Here is a 25,349-nt window from a genome sequence, read left to right on the forward strand (position 1 = left end):
AGGGGTCACGGCACTAGGAAGGTTGAGAACCACTGCCTTAGAGCTTTACAGTCCTGATCATACCAGGGGATCAACAGAGAATCCTGTTCAACCTACTGAGAAGTATTCTCCAGTTCGGCTGAGGCGAGATGTACATCCTCCCAAGAGACTCACTTACGATACTCTAGGAGATAACTCTGATGAACTGATTCATACTATTCGCAGGCAAGCTCCCATGCCTAAACCCCCTACTGTTAATTGGGTAGGGGGCCACTCTGCTCTGACCTCTGACACCAGTGGGTGGGACACGGCAATTGCCCTGGCCAGTTCAAAAACTGAGTTTGAATTAACTGAGAGTGTATATAAATGGTTGCAGCAAAATTCAGAGGTGTGTCAATACCTGTTGAATTTAGACTGTGGTTGATGTTATTATAAATTTGTTAGTGACCTTTTCTTCTCAGCAAGTTATTAGAGTGGATGTCTCCATGTCTTTGGGGACCAAAGAGTTCAAGTGGGGGGGAGAATGTACCAGGGTCAGATATTATGCTTATAATTTAGAGACATTTTCTGTGTTGTTAATGTAGGGTTGGCTCCCTCTAGTGTTTGTTGGACTCTATGTGTTAACCACTTAAGGACCAAGCCTCTTTTTGAGATTTGTTGTTTACAAGTTAAAAACACCCTAGAGAATAAAATGGTGGTTGTTGCAATACTTTCTGTCACACCATATTTGCGCAGCGGTCGTACAAGCGCACTTTTTTTGGAAAAAATACACTTTTTTAAATTAAAAAATAAGACAACAGTAAACTTAGCCCAATTTTTTTTTATATTGTGAAAGATAATGTTACGCCAAGTAAATTGATACTCAACATATGCTTCAAAATTGTGCCCGCTCGTGGAATGGCGACAAACTTTTACCCTTAAAAATCTCCATAGGCGACATTTCTAAAAAAATTCTACAGGTTGCATGTTTTGAGTTACAGAGGAGGTCTAGGGCTAGAATTATTGCTCGTGCTCTACCGATCGCGGCAATACCTCACATTTGTGGTTTGAACGCTGTTTTTATATGCAGGCGCTACTCACGTATGCGTTCGCTCCTGCACGCGAGCTCGGCGGGACAGGGCGCGTTTAAAAAAAAAAATTTTCTTATTTATTTTACCTTTTATTTTTACATTATTCTTTAAAAAAAAATGTGCCACTTTTATTCCTATTACAAGGAATGTAAACATCCCTTGTAATAGAAAAAAAGTATGACAGGTCAAAAAGACCTCAGATCTCATATTCACACTAAAATGCAAAAAAAAAAAAAAAAAAAAAAGCCCTTTAAGAGCTATGGGCGGAAGTGACCTTTTGACGTCACTTCCACCCTGCAGTGGTATGGAGGTGGGTGGGGGCCATCTTCCCCTCACTCATCTCCATAGCCAGCAGGAAACAACATCCGATCGCCTCAGCCGCTGCCGACGGCTCCGGTAAACGGTGGAGCTCAGCGGGAGGGGGGCCCTCTTCCGCCGCCGATAAAAGTGATCTTGCTGCAAATCCGCCGCAGTGACCACTATTATCGGAAACCGGACCGCCGTCTGAAGAACAGGATATCGGGGTTATGGCAGCTAGCTGCTGCCATAACCCCGATATTCCTCTTCAATCTCAGGACCTTATATCGGCATGCGGCAGTCCAGAAGTGGTTAATTTACTTTTTTTGTGTGAGGATGTAGAGAAAAGCATCATGGGACGTGTAGTTCAGAATGCTGAAGTGACTGTGCCAGCAGGAATGATCTGAACTACAAGGAACAGAATGCTGAGTGAACAGAACAGACTGCTGGGAGCGGATATAAAAGGGGCTGGCGCGGCCTAGATCAGTCTCTCTGGATGCCGTTTTGACTCTGCCAGCAAGAGGTCTGTGTGACAGGGAGTGTGCTGACGATTAGTGGCCTACACAGCGGGGAGCTGGACAGCTATACCCAGAGGGATTCCTGGGGACAGCATCGCTTCTTCAGTGCAGTGGACCGGAGTGTGTTCTAGGTCATCCAGAGGCACCTGCAATTCAGATTCCAGTGGGCTGCAGCGGACGCCATTATCTAGAGCCAAGATATAGAGAGAGAGTTCCGGCTGGAGTCTTCTCATCATCTGCACCGTTATCTAATCCATCTGAGTTCCAGAGTGGTGAGCGGGCATAGCCCTTGTTATAGTTAAGGACACTGCTGTTAAACATCACCCACACAGTTTTGGTGGTGGTACTTGTAGTCCCACAGAAGTTAAAACTCATTCTATATTGGACACAGTAAGCAGATGCCTATGCTTGGTACACATCATTGATTTCAGTAGCCACATCAGATGACATCTTTAGGATTATAAAAGAAGGGAGTTATAATACTACCAGGATAAATCAGTTTTGCTAACCTTGCTACACCTTGCCATATTGGATTACTTTATTTACAACATAAAGAGGCTAGCTAAAGATATCTGGATTTTAAGGAATACCCCTTTTCACCTTTTTATCTTCTCCCCTCATCTGCTCTAATTGCATTGATCTGCTAAAGAGAGCCATCCTGTTTCTCCACATTGTGCAGGAATTGCTGGCCTGTGAGTTGAGGAGGCAGAAGGGAGCGATCTGACATATAAGATATAGTGTCAGGTGTCTACTCTCCTGTTAACCTGTTCACATAGTTTTCTGTGATTGAGTTAATATCTGTGTTCATTCACAACTAAGGGCATTTTACACCAATATATTGTGTTTATTTGATAAGTTTCAGATAAAGCGTGGTGTATACAGGAGTGTTTCCATTACTGACAAAGTTGATTTTATATATATATATATATATATATATATATATATATATATATATATATGTGTGTGTGTATCTTGTGTTTTGACAATACAGTAAACATATTTGAACTGTTTCCTTAATACTGTGTGAAGACGTCTCTATTTGGGGTACCGCTACAATTCCTATAGACACACTCCTAAACCTTGTGGACAGACTTCCCAGAAGAGTAGAAGCTGTTATAGCTGCAAAGGGTGGGACAACTAAATATTGAACCCTACAGACTTTTGCCCCATACACACGATCAGAAATTCGATCAGAAATTGCAAAAGTCGGATGTGAGCTTTTGGTCAGAAATTCCGACCGTGTGTATGCTCCATTGGACTTTTGCTGGCAGAATTCCAGCCAGCAAAAGATTGACATCAGGTTCTCTATTTTTCGGTTGGAAAAAGTTCCTATCCGAAAATGCATTAGTCTGTATGCAATTCGGATGCGCAAAAAATCACGCATGCTCGGAAACAATTCGACGCATGCTCGGAAGCATTGAACTTCATTTTCTCGGCTCGTCGTAGTGTTGTACGTCGCCTCGTTCTTGACGGTCGACAGTTCAGAGAACTTTTGTCTGACCGTGTGTATGCAAGGCAAGCTTGAGCGGAATTCCGTCGGAAAAACCATCCAAGTTTTTTCTGACGGAATTTCTGATCGTGTGTATGGGGCATAAGACTGGGATGCCATTTAAGTTCATGTGCGTGTGGGGCGTGGCCTGGACAGCGATGTGAGCGGACGTGTGTGCCTGTAGCTCCGCTCGTGGCAGATCCTTCTACCCTCATCCTGTGCCTTAAAAACCTGCTTTTCTCCCTGAAACTAGTAGGACCCGACACAGCGACCTGGGAACATCATGTCGCCGCTGAAAAGAAACAACGCAGCCTCCACATCCCTGGATCGTTATCGGCGGACGAAGCGGGATCCTGTGGAGCAAGATGGCGCCTCTGCAGCACCCCACGAGGCTTACCATACAGAACAAGAGACAGACGGCACAGCAAAGGTACTGGAAGCGATATCCTTATGTCAGTCTACTCTGACATCTAAGATAGAGGAAGTAAAAGTGGATATCTCGCTTATAAGACATGATATGACTAAACTTAGAGAGAGAGTTACTGAAGCTGAAACGCGGCTCGGGCGGGCGGAAGACACACTATACCCCCTGCAACACTCACAGGAGGATTTACAACGCCAGGTACAGCAATTGGCGCAAAAACAAGATGACCTGGAGAATCGCGCCCGCCGTTCCAATCTCCAGTTTATAAGATTACCGGAAGGCTCCGAGGGCACAGATCCAGCTACCTTCCTGGAGCAGCTCCTAATTGCAACATATGGCAGAGAGGCCTTCTCGGCCACATTCGTGGTGGAACGGGCCCACCACATGCTGGCTCGCCGTCCCCCTGAAGGAGCACCCCCACGCACTTTTATTGCGAAGTTACTTAATTTCAGGGACCGAGATGCGGTTCTACGTCTTGCTAGACTCAAAGGAAACATTCCGTACCAATCCGGTTTCATCTCGGCGTTTCCGGACTTTTCTGCAGAGGTCCAAAGGCAAAGGGCGCGATTCTCCGAAATGAAGCGTCGCCTAAGAGCTCACCATATTAAGTACGCAATGTTGTTCCCGGCCCGCCTTCGCATAGTGGGAGAAGATCGGGTACACTTCTTTGAGGACCCAAACCTTGCCGCAGCATGGATGGATCAACGAGAGGCGCAAAGGAACTGACCCGCCTAAAGCACGTCCCAGCCCTCAAAATGTAAGTGCTATTGTACAGCTTTCTGCTTACACTAATCCCTAAGATGGCCAGAACACTTGTCCATTAATGTGCACGTTATGACCTCAATCTGAATATAACTGCTTAAACAGGGACTGAAACAGCAAACCTCTAAGACCTCAGACCCTGGGGATAAAAGTTCCACAACCCCCCAATACTAGCAACACGAACGGTACCACTATGAACCACCTCCCCCGTCTCCCCCCCCCCTTCTTTTTCTTTTTCCTGTGGCCTTACTGATATATGAACTTCATCGTATGGACTACATGTCAGCTTTTCGGACTATCCTCATGATGGACAAGCCCGCCCTACGGTCGCATTCTTCCTGAAACGTTAAATCAGTTTTCTCCCCCTCCCCCTTCCTCTTAACCCTCACTAAGATTCTAATGTGCCATGAAGGAATGCAGAGGGAGGTTAAATCTACTACGGCTACAATATACACCTGGTGCCTACGATAGACTTTGCTTATTTTTCCTTATTAGACGTCACAGCGGAGTCTGGATTTAAGTTGACGTTACTTACCTGCTTTGATAAATAACTGTCACTGCGTTTAATCCATTGCTGGATTTTCATCCAGAGATTGTTCGCCCCCAACGGGAGACTGTTTTGTCGGCATTGGCACTGTCCAATAGGCAACTGCCGGTGCTGATTTGTTTAATGTGCACTTGGTTTTTTTCTTTATGTGACCTGCAAGTAATACCATGCTATTATAGTTGCACAAGTTTTGGGTTGCAAGCCCCAGTCAAGTTTGAGTTGCTGAGGGCAGGGAGGAAGGGGAGGGGAAACAGTAAAGTTAAGGTAAAGAACATGTACAACAATTTGAAAAGTAATGATGTGACTGTATCTGTATGCTACCACGGAGGGGAGGGGGTGGGGGGCTTATCTCAGTATGGAGAGTGGCGGTATATGCTCTGGGCGAGGTACCCCATACTTACCCTTCAACAATTTTGCACTATATTAACATGACCAAATTGAAATTCCTCACTTGGAATATTCGTGGAATCCGTGACAAGCTTAAGCGCACTGCTGTTTTTACCTGCCTTAAAACATATCATGCAGATATAACCGTCTTAGTTGAGACGCATGTCACAGGACAGCTCCAATTGGCTCTGAAAAGGCCATGGATAGGATGGGCATTCCACACCACCCACTCCCCATACTCTCGAGGGGTCTCGATCCTCATAGCTAAAACTACTCCATTTGCACTTGTTTCTATGTGCACTGACCCCCAAGGTAGATTCATATTCCTACACTGCACATTAAATGGTATGCAAAATGTAATAATGGTATTCTACATACCCCCACCGTACAAATCTAACCTAATTACCGAAGGTTTGCTATATATGGCGCAACACCCTAATGTACCCACTATCTGGATGGGGGACTTCAATATGGTTCTGAACCCCCCAAAAAGACAGAACACAGCTGAGTCAGAGCGCCCACTCTCCAGACACCACTCGGTTTGGGCGCACGTTAACAGAATTTTCCCTAACTGATACCTGGAGATATCACCATCCCAGTGCGCAGGCATACTCATGCTTCTCAACAACCCACTCCACCATGTCCCGAATTGATCTAATCCTAGTATCGGACACACTACTTCCCCGTCTATTGGGCTCAGGGTATCACACCAGATCTCTCTCTGACCATGCCCCATGTTGGGCAACCCTACAGCTAACCCCATTTACAGGTCCTTATACCTGGCGTCTCCACCCCTTCTGGCTGTCAATGTTGACAGACCAGGAGGACATACACAAGGAATGGCAATTATTTTTTAATGTTAATAGAGATACGGCCCCAGTGGGACAGGTCTGGGAAGCATATAAATTGCACGTTCGCACTATTCTCTCCTCAAGAATACACAGAATAAAAGCTTCCTCTAACTTAATTCTTAACCAGGCCTCAGATAAAGCAGACTTACTAACTAAAGAATTTCAAAATGACCCTACTCAAGATAGAGCAGCTGCAATTAGACTCCATACCCGTCTCCTAGACCAATTACACTACGAGAAAGCTAAACAGAAACTCTTCTTTCTGAAACAACGCGTGTTTGAACAGGGGGAGCGAGCGAGTAAACTACTAGCATAGATGGCCCGGCAGGATTCCAACCCTCTGGTAGTGGTAACCCTTAAAGGCCCACACAATGACACACTTTCAGATCCCCCGGCAATAGCAGAAGAATTTCAGAAATATAATGCTGATCTATACTCCTCCAAGGTAGGGATCACCGCACAAGAAACTAGGACATTTCTCCAAGATATCCCGTTCCCACAACTTTCTGAATCCCAACTGCAGAACTTAGAGGCTCCTCTCACGGTAGATGAGGTCGCCCTGGCTATAGCTTCATTAGCACCAGCCAAAGCGCCGGGTGGCGATGGCATACCTCCTGACTTTTATGCGGCATACTCGGAGATATTAACCCCTGAACTACTGAAACTATATAACCATATATTTGAAACTGAGACCCTTCCTGACACTCTTCGTCAAGCGATAATTATAGTAATCCCTAAACCGGGTAAAGACCCCCAACTACCTGAGTCCTATCGTCCAATTTCGCTTCTTCAAGCAGACATCAAAATACTAGCTAAAATATTGGCTATGCGTCTCAATAACAGTATTCTCTCCCTTATTCATCCTGATCAGACAGGATTCATGCCTGGAAAAAACACAGCCATGAATCTAAGACGCTTGCATATGAATGTCCAGGCGGATCATGAGAACATGGGAGATAGAGCGATAGTGACACTTGACGCCGCAAAGGCGTTTGACTCAGTAGAGTGGGGATACCTTTGGGAATGTCTAAAGGGATTCGGGTTTGGTCCTAACTTTATAAAATGGGTACAATTATTGTACTATTCCCCAGTAGCTAGAGTGGTAGTGAATGGATGGACGTCAGACCCTTTCCCATTGGGAAGGGGAACCCGACAGGGTTGCCCGCTGTCCCCTTTATTGTATGCCTTAGCAGTGGAGCCCCTTGCTATCTCCCTTAGACTGAACCCGAATATACGGGGGTTACACATGGGGACTTTGACTGAAACATTACGTTTATACGCAGACGACATGCTCCTCTACCTAGAAGATACTGGCCCATCCCTCCAAGCAGCCCTCTTGACTATAGAAGATTTCGGAAAGCACTCAGGCCTGAGTATGAATTGTTCCAAATCACAAATTCTCCCCTTAGATACGTCGGCCCCAGTACGTAGTGCGGCCTCACTACCATTGCAAAGAGTAGCCTCCATTAAGTATTTAGGAGTAGAGATAACTAAAGACCCCCTAGAATATATCATCAATAATATCGAACCACTTTTCCCATACTTAAAATCCTGTACACAAACCTGGGCAAGACTCCCCTTGGGAATAATGGGTAGAATCAACCTGTTTAAAATGATATTATTGCCAAAATTTCTCTATATGCTCTGGAACTCCCCAGTACTCATTCCCCTCAGAACTTTTAAAACACTAGACAAAATTATCAATTCCTTTATATGGGGGACCAATAGGCACAAGTTAGCTTGGAATACGCTCAAAAACCCAACCTCCTCGGGAGGTACAGCACTACCAGATCTATATACGTATTATATCGCTGCACAGCTCTCGCATCTTTACCATATTCACAAAACAGATCAAGATAGATACCAGACCTTAATCTGTAAAAAACCACATAGCGACACACACTCCCCATTACAAGTGATATTTAGGGGCAGGAAAAGACGGGGGAGGAGCGAGGATCGAAACTTACTGCTATCTCAACATAGATGTGTGTGGGAGAAGGCGATCAGACTAACTGGAGTGGACCCCTTTCACTCGCACACACCCTTGTGGTATAACCCCCAGATGAAGGAATTGGCATCCCTACCGGGGGCCACCAGATGGGCCGCTAAAGGAATTGTGTACCTATTTCAGGTTATTACTATATTTGGCGTGAGAAACTTCCAAACACTATGCGAGGAGTTTGACCTCCCCCCCCACATGCAATTTAGCTACATGCAATTAAAACATGCGATCCAAACTCAATTCGCGCACGGCCTCCCTAACCCGCAAATGTTGCCACTGGTAGATATAATCACAGGTACGAACCCCGAAAAACTCATCTCCACTCTCTACACCACACTGCATACAAGGTCGGTAGCAAAGATTGTTGATATAGCAAGAATCAGATGGGAGGAGGATGTGGGGCCCATAGATGACTCTGACTAGGAAGACATATTAGAAAACATCAAGAAAACATCGCCTAAAATATCTGAACGCCCGACTCAGCTGCATATAATTCATAAATCCTACCTCACGCCTGCTAGAATTTCCAATTCTCCCCACATCAGAACCCAAACTGTCCCAAATGCTCTAATAACCCGTGCTCATTCTTCCACTTGCTATGGCAATGTCCAGAGATACAAAGTTACTGGGCACAAATTATAAAATTCTTACATGACCATATGGGATCACCAGTACAATTAGACCCCAGACCATGTCTTCTGGGGTTATTCCCGGATACCATCACGGACAGATCCCTTCTCACATTCCTTAGTGAATCGCTATTTAGCGCTAGAAAACTAATCGCTAAGTACTGGATGAGAACGGATTCCCCTACTTTACAGACCTGGGTCAGGGAAGTAAATACATCACTGCCATACAAAAAGGTGATGTACAGGCACAGGGGTTGCCCAGCCAAATATCATAAAATATGGAATAGATGGTTGGATAACACTAATACTTGTACGGACTGATCAATTGCGAAGAACAGGGACTACCTATGATCCAGGCGAGATCACCTTAACCGATATAACCTTAAAATACCACAGTGCAGAAGGTATTTAATTTTGAAAACCCTGCTGATGGAGGATGAAAGCATAGAAGGGCATTGACAATACGTGTTGTTTGTTAATCATGCTTGACTTTATACAAAGGCTACTATTATGTATGATAAATATACTCACCTACTGTACATGTATACTACCCCCCTTTTTTCTGTGGACATACGCTATGTAATACCCTTGTACGTTGTTCTTTTTTCAACAATAAACATGTTCTTTAAAAAAAAAAAAAAAAAAAAAAAGTTAATGTGCGTGTAAAGGCAGGCATCCCAAAACTTTTGGTAATATAGTGAACATATACTGTACGTATTGGAGCCATATTCCAGTGTAATCCTCAGTGTCTTTTTATACAGAGCCTGTTATCATCCCCTCTTTTTTATAGTATTTTTGTTTTGGTAAGATCATATCTTTTCGCTAATTATTATTATTAACTTTGCCTAATATATCTTTATATTTACAGGGGACCCTTATGGTCTTCCTTAAGCCTGGAATCTGGACCCTTATGGTCTATCTGTGTGTTTTTTTTTCTCAGTGAGTATCATTACTTCATGTAGATAATCTATGTATATACAACAGAATTAGTAATTGTGTCCTTGATCTTTGCGTGTCTCTTAACCATTATCCCCCTTTTAGAATGCACAGTGCACTTTTTATGTATTAGATATATATATAGTACATCTGATAGTATTTTTTAGATGTATGTAGTATTGTGTACACCAGCCGTATTGCTGGGCGCTGTTGTCCTCCAGCCACCAGTTCTCTATATATTGGGCACTCCAGCATTACATCTCAGCCAATCCCCAGAAGTGGGCTGGCAGGGGACTGAGACTACCCCATAAATAGATATGGGCCATGTCAGCAGGGAAGTTGGGTGGAAGATGGAGATGCAGTGTTGAGAAGGCTGTCGGGAGGGGTATTCCCTAGTCCTGAGGGGTGGCCTGCCTTGGGCCGGGGCTCAGGTGCTGGAGAGATCCTGCCAAAGACACAAGGAAGGAATCTTTCCTGGAGGCACAGGAGCAAGGAGAGGACAGAGTGAGTAGATCAACACTGGTAGGGACCAACAAAGGGGGGAGAATGGCCAGTCTCCCTTGAAGACAGTGATGGGCTTCAATATTTAGTCCTTCCCCTGAGAGATATCCTGAGTGTCAGTCGGGTGGACTGATGTGAGAGTCAGCCAGGGGGGCTGGTGAAAGAGGCAGCTAAAGCCAGGCGGGCTGGCAGGGCCTGAAGAGGTGGTGCTGGGGTCAGTGACCACAAAAGAAGCAGAAGGGAAAGTTACATGCTGTGTCACTCATGTGCTACTGTTAAGGTAGTGTAAGTTCCTGCCTGTAATGGGCTGCTACTGAACTGAAAAAGGAGACTGTCAAGTTCCCCCAAGAGTGTACCAGCAGAGGCCAAGAGTGTGCTGGAGTAGAGTGATGAGGAGATGTGTATAGTTTTATATAGGAAGTTGTCACTGAAGTTTGTTGAAGTCAGGTGGGCATCTCATAACTTACCATCCCTATCCAACTTGTTAACCCCCTAATAAACAACACATATAAAGCTACGGACTGTTTTCTGACTCTGTGTGCCTGTGAGGATTCGGTGTGCCTGGCTGTGCGGAGTGGGTAATCCCTTACATGTGCAGCTACTACGTGGGGTGTGCTACAGTTGTTTTATTACTGCACTTGGAAGCCCTTCCTTCTCTTTTCACTTTTAAATAGTTTTTATTAAAGTTTTGGTAGATACAAAATATAACCTGCACAAGTGTTCAAATGTAATCAACATTGTAAAAAAGTACCAAGTGCAGCTGTGAGCCCTAGAAAGCAGTAACGGCAGTGAAGATACAGATCGATACGTATGGCCCAAAATGAGTTAGATTTACAGTAACAAAACACTTATTATGAGCTACAGGGATAGGTAGGAAAGGGGATGTGGAGGAGAAGGGAAGGGGGTCAAAAGTGTAATACCATAAACTGGGAGTAACTATCAGAGTAGATGTGCGGGTCAAGTCTTGCACAGAGTATAATCAAGAGATGTAGTTGTCAAGGCCTCCTAGAACAGGGGACTGAGTGAAGAAAAAGAAAGGTAGAGAGAAATAGAACAGAACAGAAAGAAGAAGAGGAGAACAAAAGAAGGAAGTCGGGCACACTCCACCCAGAAACCCAGGGCATTCACTGCCTTTGACAGTGCGTAGCTTTCAGGGGACATGGAGGGGTGGGCGTATTGTATCTACGGGGCCCAGATTTTTTTTTAAATTTCTTGTGCATATATAGGAGAATACTATTATGTTTTTTCGTTGATGAAAAAAAAGTCTGTGTGACGATGGACTTCCGCGAAGAAAACAAACTGTTGTTTCCAAGCTTTTGCAATAGTTTGTTTTGCTGCTAATAGAACATATGTGGCCAATTTTAATTGGGATCTTGTGAGATCTGGTGAATTCAAATGCAAAAGGAAGGAAAAGGAAGGGTCCTTGGAAAGGTATGGGTGAATAATGTCCCCAACAATTTTAAGACCTTAGAATAGGGCGTGACCACAATGTGCGGAGTACGTCCCCTGGTAGATAGCAGCCCTAGAAAGCAAGCATTGAAAGAGTTGGGGCAAAGGTGTGCTAAACTGGTTGGGAGCGTGTTTCGCAGTATAAAGGGGGTAGTGGGGCAATCTGTGCAGCCAAGAGATATTTCGGGAAGTGTGGTACGCCCAGGCCCCCTTGTTTCTTATGTATGAACATTGTATGCCTTGAAATTTGAGGACCTTTGTTCGCCCAGATAAATCGCAGGACATGGTTTTGGAAAGATTTGAGGGCATAGGAAGGGACAAGTACTGGAAAAGTATGAAATAGATGAAGAAGTTTTGGTAGAATTGTAATTTTTACAGCATTATTCCTCCCTATCCAGGATAGCTTCCTTCTCTTTTCTGCATACAGAATTGGCTTGCTGTAGGATTGCTGCCGCAAGTGCACTTTAGGAACATATGGATATTTATGGACTTTTTATGGACTAATGTATATTGCCATATTTACCCTACAGAAGCAGTCACACAGCCCCTTTGTGTTCCAATATTATTGTTTTATTTTATCAGTCTGTTACGCAAAGTAACTGATCTGCAATTACAATAAATCTGTCTTTTGAATTGCATTATAAAATACGAGTCTTGGGTATTATACATAAAACCCCTATAATAGCGAGACATGTAACAGATTTTAGCATATTTTGTATGTTTGACAATCAGGCCATGTAAGGGTTCACTATAGAGATAAGAAATCTTGAATATACTGGAAAATCCCCAAATGGTGGTCATTCCTTTTCTTTGGAGAGAAGTTTGGAAACAGCTATCTGTATGCTCTGTATCGTACCACCAACCAAGATGGTGACAAGCACCCCGGAATATTTTCCCTTACATGGCCACTTCTACTCTATCAATCAACTCTAGGTACAGAAGCCCTATATATAACATATCTGAATATAAAAGGAAACATGAAAGAAAAAGAAGCTATGAATGATCTTTTGTTACTTTTTTCTCTTAGCTCTATAATGCATTTGGATTTGTGAAATATCTTCCATTGCCACATCAGAAGATATTCAGAAATGTTAAGACAGTATTTGCGTTCCTTGGTAAGGTTTTAGAAGAACACAGGAGAACCAGAGTGCCCGGAGAACCCAGAGATTACATAGACTGCTATCTAGAAGAACTTCATATGGTAATCTTTTTTTTTTAAAGTTATCTTTATTGTAATTTCAAGGTGAGAACAAAACAATACAGAGCCTATTGGGCACACCCAGGCTCGTTCACTACAACTACAAAACTAAGAAGAAGAGAAAAAAAAAAGATAAAAACACATTACATGTAAATATATATATAAAAAAAAAAAAACGACCTAAACCACTGTACGCTCAACCACCTGTATAGAATATCCAAAGCAATCCTACAATTCTACATATACCCTACAAAGCTTACTTTAGATTCTTGTGAAATAAAGTGTACATTATAGTTACATAATCGCATTCCCCCCCTCCCCCTGACTATTGACTGAGCATCCCAGGGGTGTTTATGAGATCGGAGATGCCACTTGGGTCATTCACGGTTCTTAGTAGAACGTTACTAATTGTCCATCGAGTCTGCCTTAGTGGACAGGGAATCCGTCCAAATATCCCATATTTTGTGGAATTTTTTGGCACAACCGCGTGACAGGTAGGTAGCCTTGTATAGTGGTAGAGCCGCATTCACTAACCTCTTCCAAAAATGTAATGAGGGTGCGGATGAGGCCTTCCATCTGAGTACTACCGACTTACGGGCATAGTAAAGTAATAATCTTAGCAGGGTTCTAATTGCCCGGCGTGGGGCCAGGGGTTCCACAAGTCCCAGCAGACATACCTCTACAGACAGTGGTACAGGAACAGTAGTGACAGTCAAAATAAAATTGGTTACCTCAACCCAAAAAATTTCGATCTGAGGACAGCTCCAAAAAATGTGAATGAAGTCCACTGAGGATGAGTTGCATCTCCAGCAGGAGGCAGGAATAGATGGATACATTTTATGTAGACGCACAGGTGTGTAATATACCTTATGTACTATTTTAAATTGCACTAATTTATCTCTAGCTGATACTAGCTGTGAAAAGGGACGCTCCCACATTTCCTCCCAATCCTCTGTGTCTAGTGTAGGGAAATCGACCACCCAGTTTGCTTTAAGGTGTTCTGATCCTGTGTGTACGTTAGGAAGTAACGCTTTATGTATGGTGGATAAGGGCTTAGATAGAGTTTCGTCCCTGATCAAACTGGGTGTTAAAGGCGTGTCTAAGCTGCAGGAATCTAAACAAGTGTGAGTTAGGTAAGTAAATCATATTGTTTCAACCTGTCAAAAGTCTGTATTCGGCCATCAAAACAGATCTGATTTATATATTTGATGCCCTTGCATGCCCATACACTAGGGTCGGGAATAAACCCAAATTCTGACAATTGCGGGTTAAACCAAAGAGGGCTGTGCGGGGATATGTGTCCAGAAGGTATGGGGCGCATGGAATTTGCCACTGACCATGCCCGTATGACCACTCTCATTGCCGTTGTAAGAGGGAAGGGAGCTCTAGGACCCCGGTAAAGTAGGTTCTGTAGCGCCTCATATGACCCCAGATGTGCTACTTCCAGAACCACTGCTGCATTGGACTCATCAGAGACCAGCCAGTTGTGGGTGTGGGATAACAGAGCCGCCATGAAATAAGAATGGAGGTCAGGGCAAGCCAGGACTCCCTCTCCTCCAAGGTCTCTGTAGCACCGTCAGCCTAAATCTCGGCTGACCGGTTCCCCAGAGAAATGATAATAGAATGGTGTTTATCAGGCGAAATACTTTTTTTGGGATCCAGATAGGGGCGTGTCTGAGAGCATAGAGAAAGGCAGGCAGGAGCTTCATCATGAATAAATTAATTCTCCCGATTAGAGAGAGGGGGAGATGTGCCCAAGCCTTCAGTCTTGTCCTCCTCATTTGTATCAGTGGTTCTAAGTTAAGGGTATAATAGTCAGAGGTAGATGTGGAGGTGTAATTCCTAGATATTTAATTTTGTCTGTCCATAGTAAGGGAAGGTTGGGATCTGCTATGTCCTTTACGGCTATATCTATCGGTAAAATTTGGGATTTCTCCCAGTTTACCCTGAGTCCCGAGCAACTAGTGAATTTTGAAAGAATGGTCAGCGTCTCTCTGAGGGATTGAGCAGGGTCATTCAAAAAAAGAATGAGATCATCTGCGTATAAAGCAACTTTCTTATGTATGGATCCCACCTGTATGCCCCTAACCCCATCTGCCTGTCTTAAGTGGTTACATCACCAAGGCAAATAGAGGCGGTGACAGCGGACAACCTTGCCTCGTACCTCTTCCCACCAAAAAGGTGCTGACAGAGCACCATTAAGTTTTATCTGCGCTGTCAGGTCCTTATACAAAATATCGATCCACCTATGGAATTCTTCTCCAAAACCCATAACCTCTAGAACCGAAGACATAAAAGGCCATGCCCCTGAATCAAACTCCTTTTCAATGTCTAGCGTAACCAATACCCTCGTGGAGGACTCAGTGGAAGGTAGCTGAAGATGTGTAAACACTCTACGTAAATTTATATCTGTTTATTTCCCTGGCATGAAACCAGTCTGGTCTATATTAATCAGGGATGGTAGAATCGTCCGCAGCCTGGTCGCCAATAGTTTTGTCAAGATCTTGAAGTCATAGTTTAGCAAGAAGATCGGCCTATAGGAACTACAGAGGAATATGTCTTTGCCGGGCTTAGGGATGAGGACTATGTGTGCCTGGTACATAGTAGGGGGCAAGGACATCTGCTTTTTACTTTCAGAGAAGACTTTCAACAGTTTTGGTGCAATTAATGAGGCATACATTCTGTACCACTCACCCGGTAGGCCATCTGGTCCCGGTGTTTTTCCACTGGGGAACAAACAAATTGCTGCCTCTATCTCCTCAGTGACAAAATCCTTGTCTAAAAATTCAAGATCCTCCTGCGAAAGAGTGGGTAGGTGCAGGGAATGTAAAAACTCCCTACGCCGGTCCTCAGACCAGCCAGGGACTGCTTCATATAATTTTTCATAAAAGTATCTGAATTCATTCAAAATTTGCTCAGGAGTAGAGATCACCTGACCATCCGAACCACGGATTTCTGACACCACTGTCCGAATTTTAGAGTCTGCAACTAAATTCGCTAGGAGTTTGCAATTTTTGTCTCCGGACTCAAAGATCCTCGCCGCCAGAGAGTTTAAATCCAGATGTGTGGCCGAGGCAAGATGTAGAGATGATGCTCTTCTTGCTTCAGCTAGCTGGCTGAAGTGATCTAGAGTTGGGTAACCAGAAAAAGCCTCTGCTGCCTTAGCCTCTCCCTCCTCAAGGGCCTGGACCTGACAGGACATCTCAGAACGAACCGCCTTGATAGCTGAAATGTATTCTCCCCTGGTGTTGGCCTTAAAGGCATCCCAGACTACCTGTGTTGAGGTTGAGTTCTCATTGATTTCCCAGTATTGCTGTAGTTTAGGAGAGACTTCCTCCCCCATCCTCGAGCCCTGTAACCATTTGGGTGCTAAATGCCAACAGTCTTGACTCCTGGTGTCAGACAACGTATTTTTTGGTACCAGAGAGCAGTAAACACTTTTTTGGGGGGGTTTTAATGCAAAAATATGCAAATTACATAACCCATTTTTTTTTTTTTTTGTAAAAGATATAATAGATACCAAACATGTCATGCTTTAAAATTGTGCACGCCCATGCAACGGTGACAAACGTAAATGTAAACTTTATCATCCATAGGCGATGCTTTAAAAGGCTTTACAGGTTACCACTTTAGATTTACAGAGGAGGTCTAGTGCTAGAATTACTGCCCATGATCTGACATGCGTGGTGATACCTCACGTATAAGACGATTGCTGTTTGCATGCAGGACCAATGTGACCACATTTGCCTTTGCACGCAAGTACGGGGGGACAGGGACACTTTAAATTTTCTTTAAATTATTAAACACTTGACCTCCAGAAGATTTACCCCCCTTCATGACCAGGCCATTTTTTGAGATACACGGTTTTACTATTTTATGTAGTCATGCAACGTTGTGCCTAAATAATATTTATATTAATATATGTTCTTTTTTTCTCACAAAGAGAGCATTCTTTTGGTGGTATTTGATCACCTCTGCGTTTTTTGGGGGTTTTTTTTGCGCTATAAACAAAAAAAAAAAAAACGGCAAAAATCCTATGCTAGCACCTACCTATAGTAGAGGGTGCTACAAGTTATACATTTACACTGTTATACAAGCTGTACACTCACTACAATACATTGTAGCAAAGTGTCATTTCTTCAGTGTTGTCACATGAAAAGATATAATAAAATATTTACAAAAATGTGAGGGGTGTACTCACTTTTTTGTGAGATGCTGTGTGTATGTATATATATATATATGTGTGTGATCTGGCACACAGATGCCGATCTGTAGCGGTAAAACTGCTATGAGGTGGACCTGAAGCTGTTAATTTTTTTTATTTTTTTATTTTTACAGTTTACCTTTTTTAATTACTTTTATTGCTATCACAAGTGTCAGGGCCGATCCCAGACAGGGTGCAGTGCACCCCAGCGCCAGAGAGGTGGGGGCACTGTAGCGCCAGAGTGCTCCCTTCCCTCCTCCTCTTGTTTGTGTCCTGCGGCGCCTCTCCGCTGGTGTTCTAAGAAGAAAGGCGCCGCTGTATTCAGTGCTCAAGCCCCTCCCTCCTTCTGTCAGAGAAGGAGAACAGCCAGCCGAAGATGTGAATGGAGGCAGAGCGGCTGGTCTCTGTGTGGAGAGAGACCAGCCGTGCAGTGAGTGATGTCACGCGCGCGGGGGGAGGGGGAGCGGAGCGGTCCATGCTGGCACATTCTCCTCCTCTCTGTGTCTCTCACTGCTGCTGTGTACTCTTCTGTTCTCCACCCGGCACGGCTGCACACTCTCCTCTCCAGCTGCCGCCCGGGTGTTTTTATGTACTGTATCCTAATGGAGGGGGGGGGTGTAGTAATGGAGGGGGGGTCCTGCCCTGGGGGGTCATTACTAATAGAGGGGGGCTCTGTCCTGGGGGGTCTGTAGTAATGGAGGGGGGGCTCTGTCCTGGGAGGGTCTGTACTAATGGAGGGGGGGTCCTGCCCTGGGGGTCTGTAGTAATGGAGGGGGGCTCTGTCCTGGGGGGTCTGTAGTAATGGAGGGGGGTCTGTCCTGGGGGGTCTGTAGTAATGGAGGGGGGTCTGTCCTGGGGGTCTGTAGTAATGGAGGGGGGTCTGTAGTAATGGAGGTGGGTCTGTCCTGGGGGGTCTGTAGTAATGGAGGGGGGCTCTGTCCTGGGGGGTCTGTAGTAATGGAGGGGGGCTCTGTCCTGGGGGTCTGTAGTAATGGAGGGGGGTCTGTCCTGGGGGGTCTGTACTAATGGAGGGGGCTCTGTCCTGGGGGGTCTGTAGTAATGGAGGGGGGTCTGTCCTGGGGGGTCTGTACTAATGGAGGGAGCTCTGTCCTGGGGGGTCTGTAGTAATGGAGGGGGGCTCTGTACTATTGGAGGGGGGTCTGTCCTGGGGGGTCTGTAGTAATGGAGGGAGGTCTGTCCTGGGGGGTCTGTAGTAATGAAGGGGGCTCTGTCCTGGGGGGTCTGTAGTAATGGAGGGGGGGCTCTGTCCTGGGGGGGTCTGTACTATTGGAGGGGGGTCTGTCCTGGGGGGTCTGTAGTAATGGAGGGGGGCTCTGTCCTGGGGGGTCTGTAGTAATGGAGGGGGGCTCTGTCCTGGGGGGTCTGTACTAATGGAGGGGGCTCTGTCCTGGGGGGTCTGTCTTAATGTAGGGGGGGCTCTGTCCTGGGGGCGTCTGTACTATTGGAGGGGGGTCTGTCTGGGGGGGTCTGTTCTAATGGAGGGGGGTCTGTACTAATGGAGGGGGCTCTGTCCTGGGGGGTCTGTACTAATGGAGGGGGGCTCTGTCCTGGGGGCGTCTGTAGTATTGGAGGGGGGTCTGTCCTGGGGGGTCTGTAGTAATGGAGGGGGGCTCTGTCCTGGGGGGTCTGTACTAATGGAGGGGGGTCTGTCCTGGGGGGTCTGTACTAATGGAGGGGGGTCTGTCCTGGGGGGTCTATACTAATGGAGGGGGGGTCCTGTCCTGGGGGTCTGTGCTAATTGAGGGGGTCTGTCCTGGGGGTCTGTACTAACAGAGGGGGGTCTTTCCTGGGGGGGGTCTGTACTAATGAAGGAGGGGTCTGTCCTGGGGGGTCTGTACTAATGGAGGGGGGGTCTGTCCTGGGGGGTCTGTATTAATGGAGGGGGGTCTGTCCTTGGGGTCGTTACTAATGGAGGGGGGGTCTGTCCTGGGGGGGTCTGTACTAATGGAGGGGGGGTCTGTCCTGGAGGAGTCTGTACTAATGGAGGGGGGGTTTTCCTGGGGGTGGTCTGTACTGAGTAAGGTCTGTACTGAGGGAGGGGTTTATACTTAGTGCGGGTTCTGCACTGATGGAGGGGGTCTATACTTAGTGGAGGGGGGTCTGTACTGAGGGGCGACTATTGTTGGTGGAAGGGGGGGTGACCCCAACCCTAGTGATGCCAATGCAGCTGCGGGCTCTTCTTTCCCCCCTCCCTCTCTCCCCTCCCTCTCCCTCTTGCGCACGCTGCTGTACTAGTGAGCAGCGTTTGCCAGCACAGCTGCCCACTATGTATCTTCCCCTGCCTTCATATACCCAGGGAAGAAACAGAATAGAAAAAGGAGCAGAGAAGAGGATTGTGGGACATGTAGTCCCGAGGACTGGCAGCCCCACTGTAACACGGAAACTGCAGCTCACACAGCATGCTCAGCTAAATGGGAGAGGGAGAGATACAGGAGCCTGGGAAAGCTTTCAGGGAAGTACATCCAGGACTCCAGAGGGAGAGGACAGTGCTGAGGGAACATGATCAGAGAGAGAACCCCGCTGACCTGCGCCACCAGAGGGAAAGCCACACAGCCTAGCACCATTCCTGGCAGAGAAAGGAATGGAGTCATTGCCGGAATATAGATCTGGGCTCTACCCAGCGGAGTCGCCACGGGCAATTCAGAGTGAGCTGACTCCTGATCAGAGGAACCATCGCTGTATCGCTGGGTCAGGTGAGAGGGCCGATCGGCTATTATCTACTAACGTTCATAGGAAATGCAGTCTCTGATCATCTCTTGTACTATGTCTGCAGTCTCTGATCATCTCCTGTATTATGTCTGCAGTCTATGACCATCTCCTGTATTATGTCTGCAGTCTCTGATCATCTCCTGTACTATGTCTGCAGTCTTTGATCATCTCCTGTACTATGTCTGCAGTCTCTGACCATCTTCTGTATTATGTCTGGGGGCTCTTTCTAACAGACTCTCTAACAGAAGCCCTCTCTGTGTGCATCAGAAAAACTCCCCTCCAGGTCTCATTAGTGTACCCTCTTCCTGTATTTTCTTTATTAAAAGATCACAGTAGGATCCCAGGGTAACAAACACTTCTTAGGGGAGCATCTCTGTGTTTGAGTCGTTGCCATAGAAACATTTGTAAAGGGGAGGAGTTGGTAAGATGACCACGCCCACGTGGGGGCGCCAGAAATATTTCTGCACCCAGGCGCCGGTGACCCTAGGATCAGCCCTGACAAGTGTCACTATTGTGACAGAAATAGGCAGGTGACAGGTACTCTTTATGGAGAGATCTGGGGCCTTTAAGACCCCTAATCCCTCCTCTGTCCTTAAAAGCATTTTAAAAACATCATGATCAGTGTTTTTAAATGCTTTTGGTTTTTTTTAAAACATCCGGGTAAACTGGAAGTGATATCATGTCATCGCTTCTGGGTTACCATAGCTGAGAGCCAATCAAAGCCAATCCAGGTTTTGTTCGGCCCTCCGTCCAACTAAAAAATGGTCCTGGGATGATGCCTGCAGCTGATCTCTTCCTATATTTTCAGGAACATGAAGATGGTCACAAGTCAACCTTTGATGCTGAGAACCTATTCACATGTGTGGGAGATCTCTTTATTGCTGGGACAGAAACTACCTCAACCACTCTGGAATGGAGTCTGCTTTACATGATGACCTATCCGGAGATTCAGGGTAAAGTCTTCTGAAAACTGTTTCCTTCTTTATATCTCTTATTATCTAGTAGCTTTGTTCTAGAAGTATCTGTATTGTCAGTTACAACCCACCAATCAGGTGCTTTCACTTTCTGCCACCTGCAATTCGATAGATTTTTTTGAATAATACAAACCTAAACTGCCTTCAGTTTTATTTATTACATTTCCAGTATGGGTATTAAACTGTAGATGCTCTTTCAGAGAAATGTCGAGAAGAAATAGATAAAATTCGAGGAGAGAGAGACCATCTTGACTATGAGGACAGAGTAAAGATGCCGTACACACAGGCTGTTCTACAGGAAATCCTGCGCCTTGCCTCAATTGCGTCACTGGGAGTTACTCATGCACCCATTAAAGATGTTCAGCTGAATGGATACACTATACCAAAGGTCAGAAGATACTTCAAGTGTATGTCTGAGCAAAATAAACAGAAACATATTCAATATGTCTCTGCAATACAAACACAGTTCTCTAAATGTTATCCCTATAGAAGTATTGCAAGTACAAAAAAAAAACAGTTAAAGCGGAGTTCCACTCATTTTTCAGTTTATTAAAAGTCAGCAGCTACAAAAAGTATAGCTGCTGACTTTTAATAAACAGACACTTGCCTGTCCCATGGTCCAGCAATGCGGCCTCTCGAAGCCTAGCTCCTCTCCCCCTCCTCTCTGCGACGCCGTCATTGCAACTGTGGGCGCCCGGCCGTGACAGCTTGCGGCTTCGGAGCCAGGCTGCGCTCTTCTAGTGGCCAGGCAATCTTCTGGGACCTGTCCCAGAAGATTGCAGAGAGGGAGGGGCCACCTAGGGGGAGAGGAGGAGTTGCCTAGGCACCCAGAAGACGGAAGGAGGAAATGGGACAGGAAGTACCTGTAAAAACCAGGTGCCCACTCCCCCCCCCCCCCCCAAAAAAAAAATGACATGCCAAATGTGGCTTGTAAAGGGGAGTGCTTAAAGGGGAACTTCCACTTTTGGGTGGAACTCTGCTTTAAGGTGAACATACATATGTGTTTTACTTTAGGACATTTTATTCCCTTTTCGAAGCTACATTGCACATCACATGGGGGGGGGGGGACATCTTGCATAAATCGGATGCGTAAAATTAAACCCATAACAGTAAAATCAGTCTGTATATGCAGTAAAACATGCTTGTTATACTCACTAGGGACTTAAGGGGTTAATTATCCACATTGTGTAAAAAGGCTGTTTGAAAAGGCTGCCGTCGGGAGACATGTGATGCGGGAACCCGCAGTGGATTTGCAGGGTTCCCGCATCGCTGCAGTGTGAACCGAGCCTTAAACACAAGAAAATACAGTATGGTCACAGCCTATACAAGATAGTACAAGAACATAACAATCATCATGGCATCTGTTTGGTATCAACATAAATGAGCCATTCTGTCAGTTTTAGTAGAGTAACATGTATTTGACAGTTCAACTTGTCTCAGATAAGAAGTCAACTTGTCACCTTAAGGCATGGGTGTCAAACTGGCAGCCCTCCAACTGTTGCAGAACTACAAGTCCCATCATGTCTCTGCCTGTGGGAGTCATACTTGTAACTGTCAACCTTGCAATGCCTCATGGGACTTGTAGTTCCGCAACAGCTAGAGGGCCGCCAGTTTGACACCTGTGCCTTAAGGTATATACGTGAATGAAGCTCGCTGCTAGAGATCAGGGGCTGCACAACTACTGAATATTGCATGACAAACTACCATAGAAAATTATGCATACAGAAAAAAAAAAGGTTACTAACAATAACATCATATACTGTATGTAGCTAAACAGTTTTCAAGCTCACAGGAGATCCTGTATCAAAGAGGCAAATGTTTAGGGTGATATTCAAGAGCGCCTCTTTAACCTACTCAAGGTTAGTTAGATTTGCCTTGGCATACCATGCTATAAATTGAAATGGAGCCATATGAGAATTGAGCTCTGAGTCCAAAAAGGTGTGTTCCATGAAGGGCTTCTATCTCGTGAAGAACCGCATTGTGGGTTCAAGGTTCTTCACTATTGTTTCAAGTTTTTTTGAGATACAAAGATTTAAGCTCCATCTTCACTGTCTGGATGGAAGGGGCATTTTTTTTTTAAACTCACAGGAAATGACCAAAACTTTTCTGGCAGAATCAACTGGTATTTTCTGTACTTGCTAAAAAAAAGGGATCTTAGCCTTAAAATTTAAAACTAATGCCGCGTACACACGATCAGACTTTACGGCATACTTGGTCCGGCGTACCGGATTTCGTCGGACAATTCGATCGTGTGTAGGCTCCAGCGGACTTTGTTTTCTCAAAAGTTTGACAGACTTAGATTTGAAACATGTTTCAAATCTATCCGATGGACTCAAGTCCGGTCGAAAAGTCCGCTCGTCTGTATGCTAGTCCGACGGACAAAAACCGACGCTAGGGCAGCTATTGGCTACTGGCTATGAACTTCCTTGTTGTAGTCTGGTCGTACGTCATCACGTACGAATCCGTCGGACTTTGGTTGATAGTGTGTAGGCAAGTCGGTTCATTCGGAAAGTCAGTCGTAAAGTCCGTCGAAAAGTCCGCCGGGCAAAGTATGCCGTAAAGTCCGGTCGTGTGTACGCGGCATAAGGCAGCCACCACATCCTCTGGCAATCTACAATATATAAAATACTGTTCTGAGGTTTAGATTCAATTCACTCATGTTCACCCAAAACCTATCATGCAATTTTGGATGGACAATGGTGAGTTAAATCTTATAGCTGTGAAAGGTTAAGTTCATTTATCTGTTTTTTTTTTTTTTATGTGTCTCCAGGGAACACTCATCATCACAGATCTGTCCTCGACACACTATGATAAAAAATATTGGAAGTATCCAAATGAATTTAATCCAGAAAATTTCCTGAATGAGGATGGAGAACTAGTGAAAGTAGAAGCTTTCCTTCCTTTCTCTGCAGGTAAAAGATAGTTACTATAAAGGTGGTGACTTCAGAAGCTCTAGATATTTGTAGTACTGATGAACAGAATATATAAAACTTAGTACTTATACACACCATTAGTGCCAGGGCTAATAGATCATTCACTGCCAGTGCTGAAGCCAAAAGCTGACCAATGAGATATGTGGGCGATGTTTCCAAAAACAGTAGATTATATTAATTAGAATTTCCCATCTGATCTTAATGTGTTTCTCTTTAGGTCCCCGGGTTTGTCTTGGAGAGAATCTGGCCCGGATGGAGCTCTTCCTCTTTTTCACTACTCTGATGAGACACTTTGAATTCCACTGGCCAGACCCCAAGTCTCCTCCAGATCTCACCCCAGTTTTTGGACTCACACAGAAACCAAAGCCTTTCAAAATGAGACTGGTACCACGCACATAGAACTCACCATATGGACTCAGAGGACTCAAAAGTGCACTCAAACAGTACCCAGTTATCATTGACAATAAAAAAGGTGTTGTATTATTTACAATATACTAGATAATCCACATATGTCAACTATTATAGTAAGTGGTGTCACAAAATTGGAAAATGTACCATACAGTTTTATACTTTTTTGAAGTGCCATCTATAGCAAGAGTATTAAAAAAATGTATAAGACTTACTTTATGTATCTTTATAACATTGTATACTCAATAAACTTCTTTTGACAAGGAAAAAAAATTATAAGTGCACCTGTTCTGGGTTATAAAGAAAACTATTTTATTATTATTTACACTGGATTGTATTGTTTTTTTACAAAATATTTCGTTTATCAATTTACATTGCATTAACACATCCTGCTGCTTCTTAATTAAAGTGATTGTTATTTTTATAGGAAAAAAAGCGAGACTTTACAAACATGTTATACTTACCTGCTCTGTTGCAGTGGATTTGCACAGAGCAGCCCAGATCCTCCTCTTCTCGGGTCCCTCTTCTGTGATCCTGGCCCCTCCCTCCTGTTCAGTGCCCCCACAGCAAGCAGCTTGCTATGGGGGCACCCAAGGTGAGTCACAGCTCCTTGTGTCCCTTAAGACATGGAGCCCCAACCTGGCCCGGCCCCTTCTCTCCCCTGATTGGCTATCTGACTTTGACAGCAGTGGCAGCCAACAGTGCCGCTGCTGTGTCTCAGCCAATCAGGAGGGAGGACCTTGGAGAGCTCAGACACTCGTGGACATCGCTGGACAGAGAGGGACCTCAGTAAGTATTAGGGGGGCTGCTGCACACACAAGGCAAAAACCTTCTGCCTTTACAACCACTTTAATAGTGCATTGCTTGCAGGGCATGGATTATAATTTGTGAGCTGATAATACTGTATTAGCTCTCATATGTAAAACTTTGTGTAAAAGAAACTTAGCTTTTTACAACAGAGCTATTCCCATCATAAAACAAGGCAAGTGTTTTTTCAAGTGTTTATACATGGTCTTGTTTAGGGATGAGATTATGGTTTGGTTTGAACACAGGTTTGAACT

At 44.9% G+C, this 25,349-nt stretch overlaps 1 protein-coding gene across 1 annotated transcript in view; it reads left to right on the forward strand.

Moving 5' to 3' along the window:
- The window catches only part of LOC141112539 (cytochrome P450 2J6-like), a 75,546-nt gene extending 51,041 nt beyond the window's left edge, over nucleotides 1-24,505 (forward strand). Inside the window, exons 5-9 of the mRNA XM_073605456.1 lie at nucleotides 12,869-13,042; nucleotides 20,782-20,926; nucleotides 21,148-21,335; nucleotides 23,718-23,859; nucleotides 24,098-24,505. Coding sequence (XP_073461557.1) covers nucleotides 12,869-13,042; nucleotides 20,782-20,926; nucleotides 21,148-21,335; nucleotides 23,718-23,859; nucleotides 24,098-24,279 — 831 coding nt within the window. The 3' untranslated portion in view covers nucleotides 24,280-24,505. The remainder of the gene's footprint in view (nucleotides 1-12,868; nucleotides 13,043-20,781; nucleotides 20,927-21,147; nucleotides 21,336-23,717; nucleotides 23,860-24,097) is intronic.
- The last annotated feature ends 844 nt before the right edge of the window (nucleotides 24,506-25,349 follow it).

Source organism: Aquarana catesbeiana, linkage group LG11 (assembly GCF_042186555.1).
Source record: "Aquarana catesbeiana isolate 2022-GZ linkage group LG11, ASM4218655v1, whole genome shotgun sequence".
In the NCBI taxonomy this organism is placed as follows: Eukaryota; Metazoa; Chordata; class Amphibia; order Anura; family Ranidae; genus Aquarana; species Aquarana catesbeiana.